Source organism: Euleptes europaea, chromosome 16 (genome assembly GCF_029931775.1).
Source record: "Euleptes europaea isolate rEulEur1 chromosome 16, rEulEur1.hap1, whole genome shotgun sequence".
In the NCBI taxonomy this organism is placed as follows: domain Eukaryota; kingdom Metazoa; phylum Chordata; class Lepidosauria; order Squamata; family Sphaerodactylidae; genus Euleptes; species Euleptes europaea.
This window is the reverse complement of record NC_079327.1, coordinates 35,094,779-35,107,016: the sequence shown is the minus strand read 5'-3', so window position 1 is coordinate 35,107,016 and position 12,238 is coordinate 35,094,779. Positions and strand designations below refer to the sequence as shown.

General features: G+C 40.3%; 1 protein-coding gene across 1 annotated transcript in view; it reads right to left on the bottom strand.

Moving 5' to 3' along the window:
- GABRG3 (gamma-aminobutyric acid type A receptor subunit gamma3) overlaps positions 1–12,238 on the bottom strand; it is a 383,085-nt gene that overhangs the window by 175,909 nt on the left and 194,938 nt on the right. The window contains exon 4 of the mRNA XM_056862169.1: positions 11,995–12,077. Within this exon, the coding sequence (XP_056718147.1) occupies positions 11,995–12,077 (83 nt within the window). The remainder of the gene's footprint in view (positions 1–11,994; positions 12,078–12,238) is intronic.

Sequence of the window (12,238 nt, the reverse complement as noted above, 5' to 3'; positions counted from 1 at the left end):
CCCCGAACTCCGGATCCCCCCGAATTACCGGGGATCCGAAGCGGGGGAGTTCGGACTTCGGCACGTACTGACCCCACAAGGGTCAAATTCGGCCGAATCCGAACTGTACCGATTTTTTTTTTGACAGCCCTTGTTTCTGGGGTTTTTCCTGTTGTTATTCTGTCTCTCACAGCTACAATAAACTTACCATTAAAATTATGGACTGGTCATTTCTTCGTCAGAGGGCAAACGGGCAAATTTAGCAGGGGATCAAATACTTTTCCCCTCACTGTATATTGATGCAATGTTGAATTTTTGGGTAAAGGAATTCCATTAATCTATTCACAATTCTCTTCCAGATGTTTCTGTAAGATTATTTTGGGCAATTTTCTATCTTGGAGATGTTATTACAGATGCTTGGTTTTGCAGTTCTCAAAACTGTGAATTTGTGTCTGCAGAGATAACATGCCTCTTCTTCACAGTAAAAATGTTATAAAATAAACATACAGAGTTGAGAAAAAACCTTAATCCCATTGCTCCTTTGCAAATCTATGTACACAGAATCAACCCCTTACCTCCTAAGTGCCAAATTGCAAACAGTTCGATGAATACAAGATTGTTCGGAGTGGAATAGATTTGCACAAGGAGCTAGGTGTGAGGAGGGAGGGGCAAGCAGTAAAATGATAGCGAAACCTTTTGAGCAGAATTCTCCACAAGTCTTGGGATCTTTGTGTGTATAGCCTGAGGATTGTCATAGTATTCTCTCCCCAGAGGAGAAAACCTATAATGGCAGCAGCCTGTAAAAGAGACCCAGTGTGGGAATATTTTAATGAAGTTCCTCTACCTGTGGGTAAGGCAGACACGTATGCAAAATGCAAATACCGCAACAAAGAAATATAAGGCCTGGTGGATCAAATGAAACAACATAATGAGAAGTGCTGTTTAGGTAGAAAACCATGATTTAAATCTAGTCTTACTGACTAGTGATTTAAATCATGAAAAACTAGTCTTACTGACTAGTGATTTGAATCAATTTGATTTAAATCAAATCTACCCTGCCTACCAAAATGTGTGAGAAAGAAAAATAAAATGGTAGATATTGAGCAATGTGTTAATTAGCTCATATAGTCCTTAGAACTGGTACATACATTGAATAGAATCAACAGAGATAGAACATAGGTAACTCAAGTTTCTTCTATCTCTTTTTGTATAGTTAGATCATTCGTATAAATCCTCTAGAATTCTAGAACTTCTTATGTGATGAATGTGCAGTGAGGAGGTATCAGCAGAAAAGACGAATCATTTGGTTGTACCATCTCTTATTACACTTCCATTGTGACATAATAAAAAACAACTTGCCAAAGTGGGACACACTAGCTCCATATGTGAAAAAGTTTGGGCATCTCCCACATTCCTTGTCATATACTCTCCCAGAAGTGTTAAAGGAAGTACAACTCACCTGCACTTTCACTGTCTTCCCACTTCCTTGTACCTTGAGATGAAGACATACTAAAAAAAATATGTGGATCAAAATATGAACTTTCCTAGCTTATAATGTCCATGTAGATTACAAGGCTGAGCTAGGCTGTCAAAGATAGGACATTTTGGAGGACATTGATTCATAGGGTCGCCATGAGTTGGAAGAGACTTGACGGCATTTAACACACAAACACACATATTACAAATTGACCAGCATCTCTCTGCAAACTTCTAAATTGGCTTGCATGACATATGCACAGAATTTTCTGTTAACTTTATTTTTACTCTGAGGCATGGCCACTAATTGCAATTCTGACAGAGCAAAGAGTAATAATTTAAGGTTCCAGTGAACAGAAGACAACCCCAGGGATATTCCAGAGCCCCAATATTTAAGATGCTGGCCAGTCCTTCAGCTTGTATTACCAAAGTCTGGGAAGCTTCTTAACCCCTCTAGCCAATAATTTATACAAAGCTGTGATCATTTTATTTATTGCCTTCTCACTCCAATTCCCTTGATCTTTCCAGCTTGTGGATAACCAGAAGTTTTTTTTAAAAAGAAGTTGGTTTCACCATAAGTTAAAAATAAAAAATAAAAGACAAAGAGATCTTCAGAGAAAATAATAAAGTTTTTGTATAAACTAGAAGATACTCTGCTGAAGAACTTCTCACATCTTGGTCAGACATAGGGTTGCCAAGTGCCAGGTGGCGGCGGGTACACTACTGCCAATCCACTGGGCTGCCTGCGGACCAGCTGAGGGCCAGTGGGCACCCCGTGCATGCGCGCACGTGTGACGAGCCTACGTCAATTCAGGGTTTACCCTGAAGCGACGTGAACGCTCTAGCAAATTCAGCCGAAACTCTATGGTTTCCACGGTTCACGGTTAGCACATTTTTGTTCCTCCAAGGTTCCACAGGGTCATTGGGCTTCTCTACTATCCCATAAGGCCTTAAAAGCCAACCTTGGGGAGTTTGTTGAATTCTGACACAGCTGCAATTAGTGTCTATGACACAGATTTAAAACAGATTTAAACTAAAAGCAAATTCTGCACGTGTTTTACATTGGGAACTAGTCACCAAGTCCCCACCGTGGATAATAGTGCTCATTGCTGGCAATTCAATTACAATCCGAAATGGCAGAAGTTCACACATCACCAGCTGAGAAAAGGAAAGGTGCCCAAAGAGAGAAAGAACACAAATAGACAAAGTAGTAATGGCAGACATGGATAATAATAGGTCTGTAATAAGACTTTTGGACTTCCTTATCCAACAGAAGACTAATGAAGTGCCTGATGAGTTTCAAATGTATCATGCTAAAAACAGATAAAAGGGTCCCTCCCAAAGGGCAATTAATCTGTTGAACTCGTTTATTAAAATGTAATTGAAGCCAATAGGTGAATGGCAATGATTTTTTTAAAAAGGGATTAAACTTCAGCATAAATAAGGAGAAGATTCCCTGTAGTTAAGTCTTTAAAATGAAGCTCTCATTGTTCAGGGCACAGGTCATACAGTAACAAATAGGATTTGTGAAAGACTATTGGAAGAAATTATTCTGACATTTCAGTTCTGTGCATATTTACTATGAAGTAAGCCCCCTGCATTCAATGAGACATACTCCAAAGTAAATGTGCCCACTAGTTGTTGGTTACCATTTTAGACAAAAATGAGCTGTCTTAGACTGCAGCTTTTGCTTTCTCAAAATACTTTATCATGGAAATAAACACCAAGTTTGCTGAAACCAGGGCTCATGTGCAATTTGTTTTTCAGGGCAGTCAGTGTACAGCTGCTACAATTATAATTTTTGTGTGTTTAATTGTCCTAGCTCAAATTCAATGCATATCAATATTGACACAATTTGATTTTTTCTTAAGTGGTTACTGTTCAGCGTACAGTTGTATTAAGTTAAGTTTGAAAAAGCCAGATTGAAAAAAGATTAGAATTTATTTATTTCATACATGAATAGTTTTTAATTAAAACATTTATATTCCGCCTTTTCCCTAAGCCGATAAACTGCTTTTGAACAGCTTTAAATTAATCATCAGGAGTTAAGAGTTGTGTGTGTGTGTGTGTGTGTGTGTGATTTTCCCTTGCAATTGAATTTCCCTAATGACATTTGGAGATGTTTAATATTCAAGGTACAATTCCAGGCAAGTTTGAATTCCAGCATAATTTAGTAGTTATGTTTTGCTTTAATCTCAAAGATTTATTTTCAACATTCTAAGCATTCAATTTGGAGGTGTGGAATGGTGAGATCTCAGAGACTAAGCTAGGTCAGTACTTAGAAGGGAGACCTCCAAGGAAGACTCTGCAGAGGAAATCAATGGCAAACCACCTCTGCTTAATCACCTACCTTAAAAACCCCACCAAGGGTTGCTATAAGTCAGCTATGACTTTACAGTACGTTACACAAGAGCACACATACGCAAAATTCGATTTTAAGCACTGTCATCAAAGGGTAGTGGGCAACGTAAGGTAGCTGAATCCATGTTAACAGATACTTCCTACGTTTAAATTAGAAAGATGTCCCTGAAATAAATTCCTGCAATTATATATAGATATAGATATAGATATAGATATAGATATAGATATAGATAGATAGATAGATAGATAGATAGATAGATAGATAGATAGATAGATAGATAGATAGAGATAGATAGATAGATAGATAGATAGATAGATAGATAGATACACACACACACACGCAAAACGTGGGAAAGTCATTTCTGTCACAGCCCAGCTCTCTCAGTCCTAAACTATTCTAGCTTCCTCATTCCATCTCACCGCTTGGTTTCTGCCTTGCACCGAGTTTTACTGAGAGCCAAGAAGAGCTAAGTGTTTAAACCTTTACTTTTAACTCCCCCCTCCCGATTTGGGATTTCTTTCTGCGGGAAGATCTGCTATCACAAACCTGGCTCCTTTTGTAGTACAGCAAATGTGTGTGTGTGTGTGTGTGGGTGTTCTGTGCTTCTCCCCCATTCCCTCTTCTTCTGTCTGCTCTGACAGCTGCTCCTATATCTTTCAGCACTGGCTCCCTCCAAAGCAGCCTGTGGCAAAATGTGGGTAGGATTCCTCTAGGCAGTCTATTCACACCCCCAAATCATGAGTAAAATAAATCTTTAATAACTAAACATAAATCCTGCAAAGCACAGATAACTGGGAACAATCGGTATATACATGTAGCATTAGGCAGAATCATTAAAAGAAATACAAAAACAAAAACAAAAAACAAGTATCTTTCTACTATTTTCCTTTCTAATACTTCTAATATTGCAACTTGGCACAGCCTGACAAGGTCTGTCCATGATATCAGAGTCTGAACACAGAATTCCACTCCAAGCTAATAGGTTTATAGATTTGCTTGCAGCCTGGGAGTTCCTTTTTTAAAAATCCATCAGAATTTGGGGGAATGGAAAACTCAAAGTATCCCTCCAAGCCTGCTGATGACCAATCATTTCCAAAGTCTGGATATTGGACATTAAAGTGCTATCACAGGTTGGCCAAATGGTGCAAATTGAAACAGAGATTCAGTTTCCTTCGGTTAATTCAGGCGGAGCCTGAAGAGGGTGGGGTTTGGGAGGGGAGGGACTTAAATGCCATAGAGTCCAGTTACCAAAGCGGCCATTTTCTCCAGGTGAATTGATCTCTATCGGCTGGAAATCAGATGTAATAGCAGAAGATCTTCTGCTATTACCTGGAGGTTGTGGAGAAAGACAGCACGAGGCTCAAATACTTAAATAAATAATATAAAGCAAAGCTTATAGTAAATAATAAATATTTACTGGTTCAGAGAGAGCAACAAAAAGCAAAAAGAGATTCTCTTATAGTAGCATGTTAATCCACACGTTCATTTTTCCTTCTAAACGCATTCAACCATCTTCTTCAAAATTAACTGCCTCTTTTAATTACACTCACTTGTCTTACGACATTAAGAAGGTCATCCAGCGACACTGGCACATCACTGAACATATTCCAGGTTGCACCAAACCTCCCATTCTAGGTTGGCAAACCTGACTCTATGGCATTGAAATCTCTCCCCTCTCCAAATGCCACCCTCCTCAGGCTCTGCCCAAAAAACCTCCCGCTGATGTCGAAGAGGGACCTGGCAACCCTACCGTGCACCTATCTCCTCCCTGTGATAAGCAATGTTCTGAAAAAAGCATTGCTGATCATGGAGATGGGGTGTATACGCAGCCACTTCCTCTGAATGGTCACACTCTGCAGATGACCAGACAATTATGTGGAGGCAGGAGGTGAGGCCAGCATAGGCATGCCTGATCCACTCTCCCTTGACAATGATTCAGCACATGGAAGGGTCATCTGTACTGGGCTAGTTATGAGAGAGGAAACACTGCATACCTATTGAAACAGAACAAAAAGAGCTTGCAGAAAGGCTCTTAGGCTCTTCCCTACCCACTGCTGATTTTCCCCCCAGCTTTAGGGGTGATGGTGAGGAGACACATATATACGTATCATCATCCCTGAGCATACTTTATTGAAAAGATCACAAGGATAACTTTGTTCAAAAGGAAATGCTGCCTAAATACATATAGCTTGGATTTCATTGGTTAAATTAATCATTAGATGCCGTACCGTGATCTCTGCCATACCGATAACAGCAAAATTTTATTTATTTAGAATATTTGTATCCCTCCTTTCCTCCCTGAGTTCAAATACCCATTCCTGCCATGGAATTTAGAACTAAAACCATGCTTAGCTAAAGAAAAGCCACTCAGTTCCAAATGAAGAAATAATCTCCATTGAAGAACCCTTTTAAAGAGGGGGAAATCCTATTTCTATTTATTAGCTTTCCATGCAGTCTCGGGACGTAACAAAACTTAAGCCAATTACACAGAGCATTTATCATGGCTTTTGAATGCATTGATTTGAAAACAAGATGAGCCTATTTTGCCAAATTCATATTAAATGGAGGGCTAATGACATGGTAGGATTGAAATCTGAATAATCATATTAATACTTCTCCTCCGGCATTAAGCCGAAAAAGGAAAGCAGGTTATTGTGTTTTGTTTATGCAAAGAACAATGACACAAGACTCAAGTTAACCAAATTCTAGAACTGCTTGAACATTCATTCCATCATCAAGTTTCTGAGGCATGTTTGCATACACCCACGGCTTTGATACACCCATATGCTAATGAGAGCCAGCGTGGTATAGTGGTTAAGAACGGTGGTTTGGCGCGGTGGAGTCTGATCAGGAGAACCGGGTTTGATTCCCCACTCCTACACATGAGCGGCGGAGGCTAAGCTGATGAACTGGGTTGGTTTTCCCACTCCTACACACGAAGCCAGCTGGGTGACCTTGGGCAAGTCATTCTCTCTCAGCCTCACCTACCTCACCGGGTGTCTGTTGTGGGGAGGGGAAGGGAAGGTGATTGTAAGCCGGTTTGAGTCTCCCTAAAGTGGAGGAGAAAATCGGCATATAAAAACCAACTCTTCTTCTTCTTCTTATAATAATAATAATAATAATAATAATAATAAGAAGAAGAAGAAGAAGAAGAAGAAGAAGAAGAAGAAGAACACTGAAAAATCTGGTTGTCAGTTTGTGCATACTGAAGCTGTACACACATGGAAAATACATGGCTTTCCTGTTCAACAGCACAGTGGCCACATGGATCAGGACAATTTACGCATGGTTGGGAGGCTTCCAGTACACGTAGATGTAATGTCTAAAAATGATATATTTACCTCCGTTATATTACCTCAGTTATATCCAAACAACAGAGCAAGGACAATAAGTACCATATGTCAGCTCAACAGGAACTGAAGTACTTTCTTTCTAAGCAGGACTATGAACCACATAGTTTGGATTATTTAGCTCCTTAATAAACGTGCACTTTAACATCGAAAGCAAATGCCATGCTGTCTCTGAATTCATTGCTGCAGAGTTTACAGGGGAGTTGTTTTGGATTTGCACAATTCATTTTCGAAGTATTCAACAGAGTTGTGTGGGACTTTGATAATGCAATGTGTTGTTAAGCAAATATTTGATAGGGTTTTTTTTTTTAATAGTATGTGTTCTTTATGCCACGAACAGAATAACTACACAGTACCATCACTCTGACTTTTTTCAATCCCAGTTTAGAATCTATATCTCCCACAAAGCTTTTGGTTTGACACTTTATTTTCATTGCCAGCTACAATGAAGCTGGATTACCGTAACAGCATCTGCAGACATTGCCTTTTTTCTCTCTTTCCTTCATCTACTTCCTCCCTTTCAGTTGTCTTCTCCCTGCCGAATAGGTTAGTTTCTCCTATTTTTCCTTAGGTAGCTCTATAAAGTGCCACGCACCTTGTTGGTTTTATTGTATAACAAAGCAGGTTTACCATTGTAGCGAATCTGAGTATTCCTATAAGGAAGACAATTCAATGACACTGTAATGAATCACATTTATCTACCTGGGAAGGGGTGGTCTTGCACAAGTAACCCAGAGAGAAGATTGGCTAAAGAGCCCAAAGAGAAGATTTGGGTGTGAAAGGAGAGTGGGTTGGTTCTTCACCCAGGTCCTCTTCCTCCCCAGCAGGGGGAGCAGTTCTCCTTCTCTCCACCTTGCAGAGGCCTATGGAGGGGAGGGGGTTGAGCCTAATCCTATTTTTTTCTCCTCCCGTCAAGTTGCTCCCTTCACTCTTCTTGCCCTTTGTCTGAACAGCCTCTATAGGGTTGCCAGGTCCCCCTTTGCCACCGGCAGGAGGTTTTGGGGCCAGAGCCTGAAGAGGGAGGTGTTTGGGGAGGTGAGGGACTTCAATGCCATAGAGTCCAATTGCCAAAGCGGCCATTTTCTCCAGGTGAACTGATTTCTATTGGCTGGAGATCAGTTGTAATAGCAGGAGATCGCTAGCTAGTACCTGGAAGCTGGCAACCCCAAGCCTCTAGTTGGGAGGGAGGAGCAGCCTCCACTCCATCCTCCTTGACTCTGAGAACTTAAGTAGCACCTCACAGCCCTTGCAAGTCTCTCCTCCTGAATCCCGTTCTTGCAGAACTATTTCCCCCCTCCTTCCTGGATGATGGTGGGCCCCCATCAATACCCCCTTGTGGACAAAGCAGTTGCAGGCTTCCTGGCTCCACTGGGCTGCCATGGGGCCATGTAGGCATGTCCCTGTCAGCCAGCTGGACTGTGTAGCAAGACTGTAGCTGGGGGTGGGTGCCCTGCTTGGCTCTGGCCACTACCATATTGGAAATTTTGAGAGAAAGATCCACTTGATAGTGGAAAAGATCATATTAGAATGTTGCAACAGATTGGAAAAGTTTGCTTCAGAGTTTAAACTTTGGTAGTTTCCCCACACACGCACATACACCGAAATGTTGTTCAATTGTCCACTGGAGCCCCCGTTCCAGCCAGCCACTCCTCAGTGGCTTTGGGAACCTCTCTTCAGCTGGATAATGGCCATTTGGAGGGGTCTCTGATTCATATGCTTTATTTTATGCTTCCTTTATAATGCACAGAGGTGCCTTTCATTGCACCATGATATTATTTTATTAAGAACATGCATCACTTTGTGGAGTGAGGGTATTCAATACCTGTATTAACCTTGATTTTTCTTCTGTTTTAGTTTTAAAACTGTGGTTGAAGGCCAACCTTATAAGTTAAATACTGAAGTGATAGATAGATAGATAGATAGATAGATAGATAGATAGATAGATAGATAGATAGATAGATAGATAGATAGATAGATTATTTACGGCCCTTGGCCAAATAAATACATGGACTAAAATAATCTTACAGACAAAGGTTTACAGTCCAAGTCTTAAATCACATTAAAAAATAAATAAATAAAAAATAGTAAAACAAATAACATCCAAGTTACATCTGCCATTTGGACTAAGAGATTACTCTATGGCAATGAATTTTCATTGCTGCAGTACAAAACTTTGCTACTTGAGAGGTGATTGAAGGATAATCTCCTTGTTGGTGCTTTTCGATCTTTTCTCTTTCCCTGTCAGGTCCCATTCTCAGTACGAGGGGCTCAATAAACTTAGAACGAAGTATTGTGTAAAAGTTACAATTCAGGAGAACATGTTCAGTGGTTTCTAAATCCCCGGATTTACAGGGGCAGAGTCTCTCCGCCCTGGGTATCTTCTTAAATTTCCCCTCTAACATAGCAGAGGGTAAGGCTGTGCACCTAGCCAAGGTAAAAGCCCTCCTATATTTGTTTATCTCTAAGTAACGGAGATAGGCTGCTGGTGCAAGGATAAATTTGGAGTGGGGGTAAATACTGAAGTGAAAAATCACCAGTTCAACAGGATTTTGCCACTAACATCTTGGGTGCAGTTCTCACAGGTCAGTTTGTCAATTAAATAACATTGTTTCCTGATAATTCACTAGTTCTTTATAACTCAAGATTCCCATGATTGGACCACCCTTCCCTGTATAAACATACTCACACATGTGTGTCTTCTGCATAGTCCAAGTCTGCGAGTCTTGTAGATTCAGGTGTTCTTGGCAAGATCTAGAGCATTTTCAGCCATGGTCCTGGTTTTGTTTTTGTTTTTTTAATGGGCCCCTGAGGAGGTTCACAAAGCCCTTCCCAGATTTGTTTCTGAAGACTACTGAAAGGATGCTCTTTTGTCAGCGAACTCTGAAGTGGTTATTGGTCTTGACGTTTTTCACTGAAATAGTTGCTTCTTATTTTACAGTCTTTTAAAAATGATAATCATATTTTAAATAATTGGTTGTTAGAAGTCTCAAATGCAGGAGAGACAAGATATGAATGTTTTAAGAAATCAGTCAATAACAGCTTTGCATGTATGCAAATTTGAATGTCCTTTGTTCGGTGCAATGCTATATAGGAGTACTCCAGTATAAGCTCATTGGTTTCAGTGGTCTTAGACTGGAGTACCTCTCTGCATAGGATTGCACTGTAAAGGAAGAACCCTTCAGCCAGTAACAAACAGCTGCATCCCTATCCTCTAGTAATATCTTCTTGTCTCAGAACATTCTTTTCCTGTTAAATCCCGAGGAGCATGGTAGCCGTTTCATAGGTATCTCTTCCAAGCATTTTCAGTTTCCATACTAAATTGCAACATTTTTGAAACCAGTAAAACCATCCATTCTTCTTGAAGTCACAGCACTGAAGCACATCTAAAAGCCACCTTCTTACATACATGAGCCCTGATTGCCCAAGACGTTCTTTTATACACATATCTTTATTGAAATGAGCAGGAGCTGTATGAGAACTTTCCAGTTAATTGTGCCCATTCTGGAACTATGGAACACATTTGGGAATATAAGAATTGCCCATGGGGAAGTCTCTGTTCAAGTATCTGAAAGTATGTGTGAGTAAAGTGCCGTCAAGTCGCAGCCAACTTATGGCAACCCCTCATGGGGTTTTCAAGGCAAGAGACTAACAGAGGTGGTTTGCCAGTGCCTATCTGAAAGTATACCCAGTACTTAATAAGACCACCATCCATGCTGGAACCATGTACTGCAGACTGGTCTTAATGGTAGTCCATGTAAGTTACTGGTAGCAAAAGATAGGACATTTTGGAGGACTTTGATTCATAGGGTTGCCATGAGTTGGAAGTGACTTGACGACACTTAACACACACACACACACACACACAGCAATATGGACCAACAGAAGTCTCCATGTGGCCTGAACAACCCTGTCCATGTATACTGCAGGATTCAGATGCACTCCTCTGAATGGCCCAGTGGACCTCTGTGATCTAGCGAGCTTGGCTTCTCCACAAGATATATTAAACCAAGCAGTGGTTGTGAAGACGTGCAGCATAGTCAATTGTGCTTTGAAATTATTACTGTCACATTGACAATGGTCTCCATGAAATGATCTTTCATGCATATTATTCAGGCAAACATACACAGCAAACAAAGTACCCCACCAACGGAAACATGGTTCATTGTGTTTGCAGTTGCATTCAAGAACTGGGACTACATATTAATTAAAATGAGGCATCCCAATTCCCTACTGCGTTCCCATTGGCAGCAGGGTTACTGCATGCTCCTCCAACAATGACAAGCTTTTCTGTCTCCCATGCACAAAAAGACAGATAATACCTTCCATTCATAAGTGGCAAGCATATGAAAAATAAAAGGAAAACATCCCTTGCCTACTGATGCTATATTACCTTGACTTACAATGGGAAACTGCTGCTGTACTCTCTGACATAAACCCTCAACACACTGAAAAATGAATGGGTCTTTATTCGTAGCACAGCCCACAACATCCCACATTTAGTTGGAAATTTCTTTTTTGTTGTTGTTGCTTCATTGTGTGTACATGACACCTCAAGTGAATAGAACTCCGATTCAACTCCTGAGTCTGTTATAAATGAGACTACAAATTATTAACGGCTATTGTATTCTGTCACAATGCTGCAAGCTGTAAACTTCCTGCCACAAAGGCAGATGGAAAAATGTACACATTCAGCAAACTCAAAAATGAGTACCTTGATCCAGTGTCTTGATAACAAATCTGAAGCACTTATCAAAACTAGCGAATTCATGACTTTATGGAAAGCTTTGCAGATATACATATACTGTAGATGGTAGATATATTACTTACAGCTGGAGAATACCAGGGGGCATGAATGCTTATCCATTGGGAAATTATGTAATTGCAGCTGGCATTCAGCATTGATGGTAAGTCTGTGGAGAAACCAGGTAGTTGTTACTGTGTCCATGCGATAAAAGCTTAAAAATGAAAATGTCTTATATCATGAAGGCATTTCAAAGGTTTGATTGTTAAAAGCATTCTTTAGAAGTTTGTTATGGCATAGGTTTTAAATTTATTTGCTCATATATGTAGC